We start from the raw sequence: 17,150 nt of genomic DNA, 5'->3' as shown, positions 1-17,150 counted from the left end.
AAAAGTCGTGCAATATGACAAAAAGTTGGCACAAAATTGCTAAAAGCATGGCATTTATTGGCATAACAAAAACACATAAAAAAGTGGCAATGATGCCACTAAGTTCACGCACCGGTAATAGTGATGATGGTTTTCTAAATTCGAAACATTTCCCGCATTTTTCCTCTCTATTTCCCTGTAGTACTCACTCACAACTCCAAGTTTAGTTTCGACCTGTTTTATGGAACTCGAAAAAATCTATCCTAAATAAAAACAAATATTTTTCTAAAAAAAATATATTTTTTATTTAAATGCACATTTATAATAACTTAGCTATACAACATAAAAATTGATCTTTAATCTCTTCTTCTTTTTACCACAAGACACAATTCATTCCATTTCCAATTGCAAATCCTCCGGCTTTATTGCTTGATCAAAACCTCATAGTCACTAATGCGAATTTCACGACCTCCATAGGGTATGAAAAGACATCTCTGACTAACCGATACAAGACCAGGAGTATGACTACCATGATGATGACCACGACCTATAAATAGAGGTTCACCATTACGAGATCGTCCCGTGGAGACAGCATTTGGAGGTATCAGATGATTATGGGTTTTAACCCAGGCATAACCAGGACCACATAGGACCTCAAAATTGCGTTTATTTATTTCATAGCCACCATAACAGACATAACAACAACCTTTGCTGGGTATAAATTTGGCCGGCAACAGCTCTCCCTCATGCATGGCACGACCCACATAGATAACAGCACGATCAGTATCATGACCAGCTACCACAGCACCAGGTGGTGTATAATTGGGTGTGGAGGCTACCCAATTGTAGACATGTTCGAAGACCAACACCTCATAGGTATTCAAACGAATTTCCTGACCACCGAATGGAATATACAAACATCCATGGGATGGATGGATTTTTCCAACACACAAAGAATTGGCATGATGACCACGACCCACATACAAAGGTTCACCGGTACGTGTAACACCACTGCGGACTGCATTTGGTGGAACGGCACCATTATAGCAAGGTTGCCAGGCATAGCCTTGACCTACCAAAATCTCATAGTTATGTTTGCTGTGTTCCATGCCACCAAAGGCTACATAGGCTTGACCCTTACTGGGTACCACCTTGGCTGGTAGATTATCACCATCGTGGAAGGCACGGCCTACGTAAATGGGTGAGCCATCACAATCATGGCCACCAATAACGGCCATGGGAGGCAGAGGGGCTCCAGGAGCTGAGTGTACCCATACAGTTTCTGTGAAATGAAAATAAAAAACAAATAACAATTTTTTTTATCATAAAGTCATCAATCAAATGTCATGAATTAAAATATCATTATTTTGGGGGATATCTAAATATCCCCCCAAATAAAAAAATCCCCTTTTGTTGGTTTGCTGGTTGGTATATAATTTATTGTAATCTTCCATTTGTCAAATGACTTCAATTTACTTATCGCGCTATTTGTTTTTTGTTTTTCGTTTTTTTGTTTTGATGAAGATAACAATTTAAGGTGCATTATAGATTTAAGAAAAAAAACAAAAACATACGATTACTGATAATGTGGCCCGGGTGATAAGAACCTAAAAAAAATAAAAGCAAAAAAACACAAAATATACGATTACAGATACAGGTGCTTCCATTACAGGTGGGGTGGTAAAAAAGACAGACAGGTGCGAAAAAAAAATGTTGAGCAAACTAAAATTTTACCATGAAATGATTGGAGGGAAGTGAAGTTTTTTTTCTTAAGAAGGTTATAAGAGATTTATTAGGTGCCTAGGTTAATGATGTTTACTACCTTACCTTAACGAACTCAAAGCCATGGAGATAATCAGATTAAGGCCAATTGAAGTTCAAGGTATAAATATAAACTGTCCGTGTTAAACAAGTATATACGGCCGTAAATTCGGAAATAAAATTTTGACAAAATTTTCTATAGAAATAAAATTTTGACAAAATTTTCTATAGAAATAAAATTTTGACAAAATTCTCTATAGAAATAAAATCTTGACAAAATTTTCTATAGAAATAAAATTTTGATGAAACTTTCTATAGAAATAAAATTTTGACAAAATTTTGTATAGAAATAAAATTTTGACAAAATTTTCTATAGAAATAAAATTTTGACAAAATTTTCTATAGAAATAAAATTTTGACAAAATTCTCTATAGAAATAAAATCTTGACAAAATTTTCTATAGAAATAAAATTTTGACAAAATTTTCTATCGAAATAAAATTTTGACAAAATTTTCTACAGAAATAAAATTTTGACAAAATTCTCTATAGAAATAAATTTTTGACAACATTTTCTATAGAAATAAAATTTTGACAAAATTTTCTATAGAAATAAAATTTTGATGAAATTTTCCATAGAAATAAAATTTTAACAAAATTCTCTATAGAAATAAAATCTTGACAAAATGTTCCATAGAAATAAAATTTTGACAAAATCTTCTATAGAAATAAAATTTTGACAAAATTTTCTATAGAAATAAAATTTTAACAAAATTTTCGACAGAAATAAAATTTTGACAAAATTTTCTATAGCAATAAAATTTTGACAAAATTTTCTAATGAAATAATATGATTTTGACAAAATTTTCTATAGAAATAAAATTTTGGCAAAATTTTCTATATAAATAAAATTTTGACAAAATTTTCGATAGAAATAAAATTTTGACAAAATTTTCTAATGAAATAATACTATTTTGACAAAATTTTCTATAGAAATAAAATTTTGATAAAATTTGCTATAGAAATAAAATTTTGACAAAAATTTCTAAAGAAATTAAGATTTTGACAAAATTTTCTATAGAAATAAAATTTTGACAAAATTTTCTATAAAAATAAAATTTTGACAAAATTTTCTATAGAAATAAAATTTTGCCAAAATTTTCTATAGAAATAAAATTTTGACAAAATTTTCTATAGCAATAACATTTTGACAAAATTATCTGTAGAAATAAAATTTTAACAAAATTTTCTATATAAATAAAATTTTTACAAAACTTTCTATATAAATAAAATTTTGACAACATTCTCTATAGAAATAAAATTTTAACAAAATTTCCTATAGAAATAAAATTTTGACAAAATTTTCTATAGAAATAAAATTTTGACAAAATTTTCTATAGAAATAAAATTTTGACAAAATTTTCTATAGAAATAAAATTTTGACAAAATTTTCTATATAAATAAAATTTTGTCAAAATTTTCTATAGAAATAAAATGTTGACAAAATTTTCTGTAGAAATAAAATTTTGACAACATTTTTTATAGAAATAAAAATTTGACAAAATTCTCTATTGAAATAAAATTTTGACAAAATTTTCTACAAAAATAAAATTTTTACAAAATTTTCTATAGAAATAAATTTTTGACATAATTTTCGATAGAAATAAAATTTTTACAAATTTTTCTATTGAAATAAAATTTTGACATTTTCTATAGAAATAAAATTTAGAAAAAAATTTTCTATGAAGATAAAAGTTTGACAAAATTTTCTATAGAAATAAAACTTTAGCAAAATTTTCTATATAATTACAATTTTGACGAAATTTTCTATAGAAATAAAATTTTGACAAAATTTTCTATGGAAATAAAATTGGACAAAATAGAAATAAAATTTTGACAAAATTTTCTATAGAAATAAAATTGTGGCAAAATTTACTACAGAAATTAAATTTTGACAAAATTTTCTATAGTAATAAAATTTTGACATAATTTTCTATAAAAATAAAATTTTGACAAAATTTTCTATAGAAATAAAATTTTGACAATTTCCTATAGAAATAAAATTTTGACAAAATTTTCTATAGAAATAAAATTTTGACAAAATTTTCTAAAGAAATAAAATTTTGACAAAATTTTCTATAGTAATAAAATTTTGACATAATTTTCTATAGAAATAAAATTTTGACAAAATTTCTATAGAAATAAAATGTTGACAATTTCCTATAGAAATAAAATTTTGACAAAATTTTCTATAGTAATAAAATTTTGACATAATTTTCTATAGAAATAAAATTTTGACAAAATTTTCTATAGAAATAAAATGTTGACAATTTCCTATAGAAATAAAATTTTGACATAATTTTCTGTAGAAATAAAATTTTAACATAATTTTCTGTAGAAATAAAATGTTGACGAAATTTTCTATAGAAATACAATTTTGACAAAATTTTCTATAGAAATAAAATTTTGATGAAATTTTCTAAGGAGACTTTTATTTCCTTATATTTATTTATTTCCTTAAAAAAAATTTACTCTGGAAATAAAATTTTGAAAAAATTTTCTATAGAAATAAAATATATACAAAGCTTACTATAGAAATAAAATTTTGGCACAATTTTCTATAATAATAAAATTTTGACAAAACTTTCTATAGAAATAAAATTTTAACAAATTTTTCAATAGTAATAAAATTTTGACAGATTTTCTATAGAAATAAAATGTTGACAAAATTTTCTGTAGAAATAAAATTTTAAAAATTTTCGATAGAAATAAAATTTTGGCAAAATTTACTACAGAAGTAAAATTTTGACAAAATTTTTTATAGAAATAAAATTTTGACAAAATATTCTATAGAAATAAAATTTTGACAAAATATTCTATAGAAATAAAATTTTGGCAAAATTTACTACAGAAATAAAATTTGGACGAAATTTTCTATAGAAATAAAATTTTGACAAAATTTTCTATAGAAATAAAAGTTTGAAAAAAAAATCTATAGAAATAAAATTTTGAAAAAAATTCTATAGAAATAAATTGTTGGTAGATTATTTTTGGTTCGAGTGGCAACCATGATTGTGAACCGATATGGACGAATTTTTGTGTGATTGGCGATCGGCTATATATAACTATAGACCGATATGGTCGTGAGGCCAAAGAGTTCAGGTCCTTAAAAGACGAACGCGAATTTTGGTTATAATAGCATTTGTGAATTTCTCTTATATAAACTTTTTTCCTTGTGCAAAAGCCGATAAAGGCGTTTTGTCCTATTAGTTAAGTGATTCAACTTAAAAATGGCTATCTTTACATAAAAGAAGGCTAGGGTCAATTCTAAAAAATTCTTCAAATTAAAGAAAAAGTCTTTAAAATTTGTGGAGCTTTTGTATCTTGACCACATACCAAAAAAGCGTTCAAAAATAGAAGATGTTTTTCAACACTTTATTTTAAAAACGTATACATATAATAATTTCTACTTGAAGTCGAGTCTGAATTTGGAAATTTAAATTATCGTTAGCGCGTTGTTAAAGCTCTTTGATAGCTCATGAAGAAAAAGCTGAAAAAACGAATAAATTCCAATTCGGAATCAATACCAAAATCATTAGTGTACAAAATCTTTAGAACCGGACATGCTTTTTTGAAGTGTATGTAAGAAAAAATTGGGGCATTAGAGGGTTGATGAAATGGATTTACTTTTACGAAAATTGGACAACAATAGGTTTGTTTAGGTTATTTTCCAATAAAGGTTATTCAGTATAAACTTGCAAGATAGTAAGAATGGGTTTTATTCTCTTGGGTAAAATTAGTAAAAGTGTATACGTTCACGAATTTATCATTAATTCAGCGGTTTTAAACCAATTAAAACAAAAGATATTTATATTTTCTAATTCCAGTGCAATTGGATTTGTTGATGATTAACCAGCTGATAATTGCAAGTTTTTACTGGGAAAAATGTTTTTACTGTGAAATGTAAACGAAGGACTACTAGTAAAAATTTGTGATAGTAATCAAAAAGTATCGAGTACGCAAACAGAGCTAATAGGATTTAAATATCGTTATAGTCTCACAGAAGTAGAATTAAAATGAATACAATTAAAATAATATTCATTTTAAGTGAAATAAAGCCTTTAAGTTTGCTAAATTTCAATCAAAAATGTAACTTTTGATACAAAAAAAATTAGCTATATTTTTAGAATTGGGCAATTCTAGCGGTTTTTGGTGAAACAATTTTGGTAACGCTGCTCCATAAATTTGACTTTAGGAATCGTCCTAATCGTCCTTGAGAGAGTAACTGTAATTAAATCCACTTGAAATTCTATATATTTTTAAGTAACCCGCTACGACGAAGATTTTTTTAAAGGAAAAATGTATATTTGATTCATTTTAACATTTGGCTCGATCGAACTTAAGGCCGTATTTTATTTTAATTTAATTTAATTTAATTATTTTTTTTATTTTTTTTTTGTTGAAAAACTGACACTTTTTTAACATTTATGCTAGCGAGATATAAAAACAAGCAAACAAGAAATTTTCACCATTTATTTTTATTAGTTTTGAATTGTTTTTTAAAAATTAATATTAATTGTTTTTAAAAAATTTATATTTTATCCAGCAAAAATTAATATTTTATTCAGCTCACATTATTCACAAGATTTTATAATAGCGAAGAATCCTTAAAGGATTTATTAATTTTACAGATTTTAAATTAGTTATATAAAAAGTATACAAATATTTGTGCAACTTATTTCAATACATTGCGTGCATGATGAATTTTCGTGAATTTATGCAAAACAAAAAAAGCCATGAAAAAAATCAAACACTTATTTCCACAGATAATTCTCAATTCCATTCTCACCCATCATTTTGATATAATTTCAAGTAAACGTTAATTATTTTGTATAAATAAATATAACTACACTTAAATCGATTTTTACTGGTCCTCTAACCAATTAATACTAAACTTACGAATTCGATATGCCCAGTTGTTATTGAAGAAAATTTCGTAGCACAAGAATATCAATACAACACAAACCCAAGAGATAAGCACAAATTTTATGCGATTCGTCACAAGCAGAGGTGAAATACATTTTATTTTATCATTAATTCTGTCTCGGAAATGAAGTAAACATATTGATTCATTTGATGATATTGGTCATGTTGGGGTTTTCTTATCTATGGCAAAGGGTAGATATGAATGAAGAAATCATTATGATTTATGCCGGCCAGCCTATATTATCTATTTTACTTTTACTTTGTGTTATTTTCAATAACAAATCGATAGGCAGGGGGAGGCACCCCTAAACCAAAATAAGGGTGATTCTGGAGGGTGATCTTAAATAGGCTACTGAATGTGACATCTGAAGCCGCTTCAAAGCGTGGAAAATGGAACAAAACTGTAGAAGGAAGCAAACGAGACTTCCACATGAAACCTATTGGACTTTTACATATCATTGGACCGTTTGGAAAATAAATTCCTGCATAAACGTCCCTACTTCAGGAAGAAAAAAAAAGCTGCTGCTTCAAGACCGTATCACAGATCAGTCAGCAGTATCACAACCCAATGAATAGGGTGGCAAAAATCTAGGAATTGTGTTTCGAATTTTCTCTAACATCTCTGAAAACTCAAACCAAAGGTAGCTGGAAAGAAATGTTCGTCAAATGAAAAAAATATTCATCGAATGAAAAATGTTCGCCAATTATATGACTTTTAAAGGATAGTGCCTGGATCTTTTCAATTCGCCTGTTATGTGCATATCAACCTAAAGGAGGTATATGAAAGGATGCATGGACAGACAGACGGACGGACGTACGTACATTCTTAAAAGGAAGATTTTGACAAAATTGGCTGATATTCTAATAGCTCTACTGATTTAATGATGAAATGCACAAAAAAAAATATTTAAAGAGTTGCATCAATTTGAAATTTATTTTATACCACTAACTTACAAGGGTGAACCTCGTACACTGCTAGCAAGTGTATAATGTTTTTCTCTTATTTTATCGCTTTTGTGAAACAATTTATAAATATGCATTAAAAAATATTTATACAAATAAATATTCACACATATCCACAACGTAATATGAGTCACAGCCTACTGTTTTATTAATACATTCGAAACAACAATAACAACATTCAGTTGTGGTTTCACATGTCTGCTTGATAAGAGGTGCGAAGTTCTTTTGCAATCAATGTCATGGCGTATGGTCATATTGGACAGATATTTAAAAACGAAATTAAAAAAATTCTAATTCTATAGAAAATTTTGTCAACATTTAATTTCCATAGTAAAATTTTATTTGATATCTATAGAAATTATATTTCTAGAATTATATTTCTAGAAAATTTTAACAAAATTTTATTTCTATAGAAAATTTTAACCAAATTTTATTTCCATAGAAAATTTTAACCAAATTTTATTTCTATAGAAAAATTTAACAAAATTTTATTTCTATAGAAAATTTTAACAAAATTTTATTTCTATAGAAAATTTTAACAAAATTTTATTTCTATAGAAAATTTTAACAAAATTTTATTTCTATAGAAAATTTTAACAAAATTTTATTTCTATGGAAAATTTTAACAAAATTTTATTGCTATATAAAATTTTAACAAAATTTTATTTCTATAGAAAATTTTAACAAAATTTTATTTCCACAGAAAATTTTAACAAAATTTTATTTCTATAGAAAATTTTTTGAAAATTTTATTTCTATAGAAAATTTTAACTAAATTTTAGTTCTATAGAAAATTTTAACAAAATTTTATTTCTATAGAAAATTTTAACAAAATTTTATTTCTATAGAAAATTTTAACAAAATTTTATTTCTATAAAAATTTTAACAAATTTTTTTTTCTTTAGAAAATTTTAACCAAATTTTATTTCTATAGAAAATTTTAACAAAATTTTATTTCTATAGAAAATTTTAACAAAATTTTATTTCTATAGAAAATTTTAACAAAATTTTATTTCTATGGAAAATTTTAACAAAATTTTATTGCTATATAAAATTTTAACAAAATTTTATTTCTTTAGAAAATTTTAACAAAATTTTATTTCCAAAGAAAATTTTAACAAAATTTTATTTCTATAGAAAATTTTTTGAAAATTTTATTTCTATAGAAAATTTTAACTAAATTTTAGTTCTATAGAAAATTTTAACAAAATTTTATTTCCAAAGAAAATTTTAACAAAATTTTATTTCTATAGAAAATTTTTTGAAAATTTTATTTCTATAGAAAATTTTAACTAAATTTTAGTTCTATAGAAAATTTTAACAAAATTTTATTTCTATAGAAAATTTTAACAAAATTTTATTTCTATAGAAAATTTTAACAAAATTTTATTTCTATAGAAAATTTTAACAAAATGTTATTTCTATAGAAAATGTTATCAAAATTTTATTTCTTTAGAAAATTTTCTCAAAATTGTATTTCTTTAGAAAATTTAAAGAAAATTTTATTTCTATAGAAAATTTTAACAAAATTTTATTTCTATACAAAATTTTAACAAAATTTTATTTCTATAGAAAAATTTAACAAAATTTTATTTCTATAGAAAATTTTAACAAATTTTATTTCTATAGAAAATTTTAACAAAATTTTATTTCTATAGAAAATTTTAACAAAATTTTATTTCTATAGAAAATTTTAACAAAATTTTATTTCTATAGAAAATTTTAACAAAATTTTATTTCTATCGAAAATTTTTACAAAATTTTATTTCTATAGAAAATTTTAACAAAATTTTATTTCTATAGAAAATTTTAACAAAATTTTATTTCTAAAACAAACTTTGTCAAAATTTTATTTTTTAGAAAATTTTCTCAAAATTGTATTTCTTTAGAAAGTTTTAACAAAATTTTATTTCTATAGAAAATTTTAACAAAATGTTATTTCTATAGAAAATTTTAACAAAATTTTATTTCTATAGAAAATTTTAACAAAATGTTATTTCTATAGAAAATGTTAACAAAATTTTATTTCTTTAGAAAATTTTCTCAAAATTGTATTTCTTTAGAAAATTTTATTTCTATAGAAAATTTTAACAAAATTTTATTTCTATAGAAAATTTTAACAAAATTTTATTCTATAGAAAATTTTAATAAAATTTTATTTCTATAGAAAATTTTAACAAAATTTTCTTTCTATAGAAAATTTTAACAAAATTTTATTTCTATAGAAAATTTTAACAAAATTTTCTTTCTATAGAAAATTTTAACAAAATTTTATTTCTATATAAAATTTTAACAAAATTTTATTTCTACAGAAAATTTTAACAAAATTTTATTTCTATAGAAAATTTTAACAAAATTTTATTTCTATAGAAAATTTTAACAAAATTTTATTTCCATAGAAAATTTTAACACAATTTTATTTCTATAGAAAATCTTAACAAAATTTTATTTCTATAGAAAATTTTAACAAAATTTTATTTCTATAGAAAATTTTAACAAAATTTTATTTCTATAGAAAATTTTAACAAAATTTTATTTCTATAGAAAATTTTAACAAAATTTTATTTCTATAGAAAATTTTAACAAAATTTTATTTCCATAGAAAATTTTAACTAAATTTTATTTCTACACAAAATTTTATTTCTATAGAAAATTTTAACAAAATTTTATTGCTATAGAAAATTTTAACAAAATTTTATTTCTACCGAAAATTTTAACAAAATTTTATTTCTATAGAAAATTTTAACAAAATGTTATTTCTAAAAAATTTTAACAAAATTTTATTTTTTAAAAAATGTAAAACAAAAATTATTTCTAAAACAAACTTTCTCAATATTGTATTTCTTTAGAAAATTTTCTCAAAATTGTATATCTATAGAAACACTTCTCAAAATTTTATTTCTAAAGAAAAATTTGTCAAAATTTTATTTTCTGAAAATGTTATCTCTATAGAAATTTTTCTGACAATTATATCTCTATAGAAAATTTTCTGAAAATTTTGTCTCTATACAAAATTTTCTAAAAATTTTATCTCTATAGAAAATCTCCTGAAAAGGAAAAGGGAAATGTTTGTATAAAGATTTATTTTGGCAGAGGCCAACTATCATAAACCTTTTTTCGGAAGGCTCGAATGTGGTTCACTTTGGGTTTAGTAAACTACCCGAATTTATTCTGATAAATGGTTGATACTTTTGCTGCAAGTATAGGATGCTGATGAGGAATGTGGTAATTCCGAAACGTGAGTCCATCCAACCATCTTGCAGTCTATAGAGCTTTGCCCAAATTTAACATTGGCTTGTCGGAGGACGGAAGTCCTCCATTTCAACAGCCGGTGCACTGAATTTGCCTCACTTCTTTAGGTGTGATTCGAATTCAATGTTTTGGATGTAAATTAAAAAGTTCTGTTATATTTAGTCAAATAAATAATTTTTATAATTTTTTTATATTTTATAATTTTTAATGAATTCTAACGCTTGTCTGAAATTTCTGACCTCAAATATTTTCAAAAATTCACAATTTTTCAGATTAGATTTAGCATTTTTTTCGACAAAATTTAAGTAATTTGTACAATTTTATGAATTCTTAAACTGTTTTTAACCAATTTGAACAAAAAAAATTAAACTCACCCATTAAAAATATGAATAAACATGTTATAAAAAATTGAATGAAGAGAAATTCCTGTGTAGTTAAAATAAAGAACATCAGTGGGAGTACATCTTCTGGAAGTGCTTTTAAAGTTGTGCCTTTGGAACAACCAACTTTTTTGCTGGTTTACTATAGAAAATCTTGTCAAAATTTTTTTCCTTTACAAAATTTTGTCCAAGTTTTATTTCTGTAGAAAATTTTGTCCAAGTTTTATTTCTATAGAGAATTTCGTCAAAATTTTATATTTATAGAAAATTTTAATAAAATTTTATTTCTATAAAATGCTGTTTAAATTTTATTTCTATCGAAAATTTTAACAACATTTTATTTCTATAGACAATTTTCTAAAAATTTTATATCTATACAAAATTTTCTGAAAATTGTATCTCTGTAGAAAATTTTCTGAATATTTTATCTCAATAGAAATTTTTCTGAAAATTTTATCTCTATAGAATATTTTCTGGAAATTTTATCTCTGTAGAAAATTTTCTGGAAATATTATCCCTATAGAACATTTTCTAAAAATTTTATCTCTGTAGAAAAATTTCTCAATTTTTTTTTCTATAGAAAATTCTGTCAAAATTTTATTACTATAAAAAATCTTGTCAAAAATTTTTTCCAATAAAAAAATTTGGTCCAAGTTTTATTTCTATAGAGAATTTTAGAATATACAAATTTTGTCAAAGTTTTATATTTATAGAAAATTTTAACAAAATTTTATACAATATTTAATTTTATTTCAATAGAAAATTTTAACAAAATTTTATTTCTATAGACAATTTGCTAAAAATTTTATATCTATACAAAATTTTCTGAAAATTATATCTCTGTAGAATATGTTCTGACAATTTTATCTCTATAAAAATTTTCTAAAAATTCTATCTCTGTAGAAAATTTTCTCAAAATTTTATTTCTATCGAAAATTTTCTCAATTTTTTTCTATAGAAAATACTGTCAAAATGTTATTACTATAGAAAATCTTGTCAAAGTTTTTTCCTATAGAAAATTTTGTCCAAGTTTTATTTCTATAGAGAATTTTATCAAAATTTTATATTTATAGAAAGTTTTAACAAAATTTTATTTCTATAAAATTTTGTTTTAAATGTATTTCAATAGAAAATTTTAACAAAATTTTATTTCTGTAGACAATTTTCTAAAAATTCTATATCTATACAAAATTTTCTGAAAATTATATCTCTGTAGAAAATTTTCTGACAATTTTATTCTGAAAATATTATCTCTCTAGAAAATTTTTTGAGAATTTTATTTCTATAGAAAATTTTCTCAAATTTTTTTTTCTGTAGAAAATTCTGTCAAAATTTTATTACTATAGAAAATCTTGTCAAAATTGTTTCCTATAGAAAATTTTGTCCAAGTTTTATTTCTGTAGAGAATTTTGTCAAAATTTTCTGATATAGAAATTTTTAACAAAATTTTATTTCTATAGAAAATTTTCTAAAAATTTTATCTCTATAGAAAATTTTATCTCCGTAGAACCTTTTTTGACAATTTTATCTCTATAGAACATTTTCTAAAAATTTTATCGCTGTAGAAATTTTTCTGAAAATTTTATTTTTATCGAAAATTTTCTCAAATTTTTTTCTGTAGAAAATTCTGTCAAAATTTTATTATATTATAGAAAATTTTGTCCAAGTTTAATTTCTGTAGAGAATTTTGTCAAAATTTTATATTTATAGAAAATTTAAACAAAATTTTATTTCTACAAAATTTTTGTTTTAATTTTATTTCTATAGAAAATTTTCTGAAACTTTTATCTCTGTAGAAAATTTTCTGAAAATTATATTTCTGTAGAAAATTTTCTGAAAATTATATCTCTGTACAAAATTTTCTGAAAATATTATCCCTATAGAAAATTTTCTGAAAATGTTATCTCTATAGAAAATTTTCTGAAAATTTTATATATTTATATATTTACACTCATATCGAATTATAAAAATAAACAGGAAATATAGGTGCTGACAACATAGGTTTTCGACCTGACTTTTATGTCTATAGAAAATTTTATTTCTATAGAAAATTGTTTTCAAAATTTTATTTTTATAGAAAATTTTGTAAAAATTTTATTTCTATAGAACATTTTGTAAAAATTGTATTTCTATAGAAAATTTTGTAAAAATTTTATTTCTATAGAAAATTTTATCACAATTTTATTTATAAATGTAATAAAATTTTATTCCTTTAGCAAATTTTGTCAAGTTTTTATTTCTATAAAATATTTTGTCAAAATTAAATTTCTGTAGAAATTTTATTTCTATAGAAAATTTTGTCAATATTTTATTTCTATAGAAAATTTTTTGTCAATATTTTATTTCTATAGAAAGATTTGTCAATATTTTACTTCTATAGAATTTTTGTTTTTGCAATATTTTATTTCTATTGAAAATTTTGTCAAAATTTTATATGTATAGTATAAAGAGAATTATTGACCTTGAGATATTGCAATTTTCTAATGTTTAAAAGTTTTTTATCCTATTTTAAAGTTCTAATATTGTGGAACCCTAAAACTTTTTTTCCATATCTATGGTGTATGGCATGTGAGTTTTTATACCCTCCACCATAGGATGGGGGTATATTAACTTTGTCATTCCGTTTGTAACACATCGAAATATTGCTCTAAGACCCCATAAAGTATATATATTCTGGGTCGTGGTGAAATTCTGAGTCGATCTAAGCATGTCCGTCCGTCTGTCCGTCTGTCCGTCTGTCCGGCTGTCCGTCCGTCTGTGGAAATCACGCTAACTTCCGAACGAAACTAGCTATCGACTTGAAACTTGGCACAAGTAGTTGTTATTGATGTAGGTCGGATGGTATTGAAAATGGGCCGTATCGGCCCACGTTTACGTATAGCCCCCATATAAACCGATCCCCAAATTTGGCTTGCGGAGCCTTCCGGAGCAGCAAAATTCATCCGATCCGGTTGAAATTTGGTACGTGGTCTAAGTATACGGTCTCTAACAACCATGCAAAAATTGGTCCATATCGGTCCATAATTATATATAGCCCCCATATAAACCGATCCCCAGATTTGACCTCCGGAGCCTCTTGGAGGGGCAAAATTCATCCGATCCGGTTGAAATTTGGTACCTGATGTTAGTATACGGTCTCTAACAACCATGCAAAAATTGGTCCATATCGGTCCATAAATATATATAGCTCCCATATAAACCGATCCCCAGATTTGACCTCCGGAGCCTCCTGGAGGAGCAAACTTCATCCTACCCGATTGAAATTTGGTACGTGGTGTTAGTATATGGTCTCTAACAACCATGCAGAAACTGGTCCATATCGGTCCATAATTATATATAGCTCCCATATAAACCGATCCCCAGATTTGACCTCCGGAGCCTCTTGGAGGGGCAAAATTCATCCGATCCGTTTGAAATTGGGTACCTGATGTTAGTATACGGTCTCTAACAAGCATGCAAAAATTGGTCCATATCGGTCCATAATTATATATAGCTCCCATATAAACCGATCCCCAGATTTGAACTCTGGAGCCTCTTGGATGAGCAAAATTCATCCGATCCAATTGAAATTTAGTACGTGGTGTTAGTATATGGTCTCTAACAACCATGCAAAAATTGGTCCATATCGGTCCATAATTATATATAGCTCCCATATAAACCGATCCCCAGATTTGACCTCCGGAGCCTCTTGGAGGAGCAAAAGTCATCCGATGCGGTTGAAATTTGGTACATTTCGTTAGTATATGGCCTCTAACAGCCATGTAAAAATTGTCAAATTTTATTACTATAGAAAGTCTTGTCAAAATTTCATTTCTATAGAAAGTTTTGTAAAAAGTTTATTTCTATAGCAATGTTTGTCAACATTTTATTTCTATAGACAATTTTGTCAACATTTTATTTCTATAGAACATTTTGTCAACATTTTATTTCTATAGAAAATTTTGTCAACATTTTATTTCTATAGAAAATTTTGTCAACATTTTATTGCTATTTTATTGCAACATTTTATTTCTATAGAAAATTTTGTCAAGTTTTTATTTCTATAGAAAATTTTGTCAAATTTTTATTTCTATAGAAAATTTTGTCAAACTGAATTATATACGTATTTAATCGGCCTTTTTTATTTAATATATACCCCTTATGGACTAACTTACAATTTAGAAGACAGTGTTAAAAAGTTTTACGATACCTTGCCATCGGCAAGTGTTATCGCAACCCAAGTAATTCGATTGTGGATGACAGCCTTTAGTAGAAGTTCCTACGCAATCCATGGTGGAGGGTACATAAGATTCGGCCTGGCCGAACTTACGGCCGTATATACTTGTTTTTTTTTTTTAATTTTTTATAAGATAATGAATATTTATGTTTCTTAATTAGTTTTATTAATTATTTGTTTAATTTTTGATTCTTTGTATTCTGTTAAATTTCGATCCCTTAAGCCATTCGCATCAACACCTCATAAGAACCAACACAAATCTCTCGTCCTCCATAGGGCATAAGTAGACAATTATTTTCCAGCAATATACGGCCGAGCGTCAGACTTCCCATATGTTCAGCACGGCCAACATATAAAGGATCACCATTATGAGATTGACCTGTGACAACAGCATTGGGTGGTATAACATTTGGATATGCTGGACTCCAGGTGTAATTGTAACCGACTAAGGCTTCCACATCATATTTTCGAATTTCCCTACCCTCATAGGCAACATATGCCTCTTGACGGTCGGGTATAAATTTACAAGGTAACATTATGCCATTGTGTTCCGCCCGGGCCACATATATGGTACTACCATCACTATCGTGTCCAGCCACGACAGAGCCTGAGGGAGGATATGTCATATTCGCAGGTATCCAATTGTCTAATTGACCTCGTACTAAAACTTCATAGCTTTCAAGTCTGATTTCTTTACCGCCATAGGGGATATACAAACAACCATGTGACGAATGGACCTTGCCAACAGTTTGACTACCATTGTAAAGGGCTCGACCAATGTACATGGGTTCTTCATGACATGAATACCCCGTGATGACAGCATTCAAGGGTATATCACCATTTTCACAAGAAATCCAACCATATCCTGGTCCTGCCAAGAGTTCGTATTGATGTTTCACATGTTCTCTGCCTCCCCAAGCCAAATATGCACAACCTTTACTGGGTATCACTTTGGCCGCCAATACTTCACCTTCATGCTCGGCTCGCCCCACAAGTATAGGATCTCCATCGGAATCATGGCCACCACTAATAGTATATGGCGGTATGGAGCTTCCCGATGAGGATGGAATCCAAGTATCACCTACAATGTAAAGATTAGTGGAGTACTATGGCAAAAATGCTCTTTCTCTCTCTCTCTCTCTCTTGTGAGATATAATTACCCTTACCCATAATGTATCTATGCGATTTGATTTAATCAACCGGTAAATAGGACTTCACCCAAGCAAATGATCGTTATTCTTTAATAGACTTCAGCTTTTTAATCACTCTGATCATATGAGTGTAGTAACTTGAGTATTTTTACAAAAGGCAAAAATTAAAAATAGTTGAAGAAAACGTGCCTCGTTTTAAATAAATCCATATTTGTGGTTGGCAAAGTATGATAATTATTATTTTTATATGGATCGATTCATCTTATTTTATATATAGAAGTAAAATTTCAAATACTTCAACCTGATTAATGTCTTTTCTGTAAATAAAATTAAAATTAGCCTTGGTGAATATCATAGGCGTAGGTAAGATTTTTTCTCATGGATATTTGTAGCAGTAGCTAGAACGGTTGCCACAGTTAGTAGAATCCTACCAAAAATGGTAGATTTTTTCAGTTTGGTAGATC

At 25.5% G+C, this 17,150-nt stretch overlaps 1 protein-coding gene across 1 annotated transcript; it reads right to left on the bottom strand.

The window, feature by feature from the left end:
• Window positions 1-259: 259 nt before the first annotated feature.
• Window positions 260-16,794, bottom strand: LOC142239516 (uncharacterized). Its single transcript, XM_075311305.1, has 5 exons — window positions 16,702-16,794; window positions 15,760-16,616; window positions 7,795-7,885; window positions 1,554-1,586; window positions 260-1,261 (listed from the first exon to the last, which is right to left on the bottom strand). Exons 1-5 carry the CDS (start codon window positions 16,703-16,705, stop codon window positions 402-404), a joined length of 1,845 nt encoding a protein of 614 aa, XP_075167420.1. The 5' UTR covers window positions 16,706-16,794; the 3' UTR covers window positions 260-401.
• Between the last annotated feature and the right edge of the window lie 356 nt (window positions 16,795-17,150).

Source organism: Haematobia irritans, chromosome 5, assembly GCF_050003625.1.
Source record: "Haematobia irritans isolate KBUSLIRL chromosome 5, ASM5000362v1, whole genome shotgun sequence".
In the NCBI taxonomy this organism is placed as follows: Eukaryota; Metazoa; Arthropoda; class Insecta; order Diptera; family Muscidae; genus Haematobia; species Haematobia irritans.
This window is presented reverse-complemented; position numbering and strand designations above follow the sequence as displayed.

What these genes read in the sequence shown, in the direction of transcription:
- LOC142239516 (XM_075311305.1), bottom strand. An exon ending in ATATTACGTTGTGGATATGT is followed by an intron (nt 1,587 to 7,794) that starts GTGAATATTTAT and finishes TATTTTTTTTAG; the next exon opens with GTTCTTATCACCCGGGCCAC. An exon ending in GGGCCACATTATCAGTAATC is followed by an intron (nt 1,262 to 1,553) that starts GTATGTTTTTGT and finishes TTCATTTCACAG; the next exon opens with AAACTGTATGGGTACACTCA.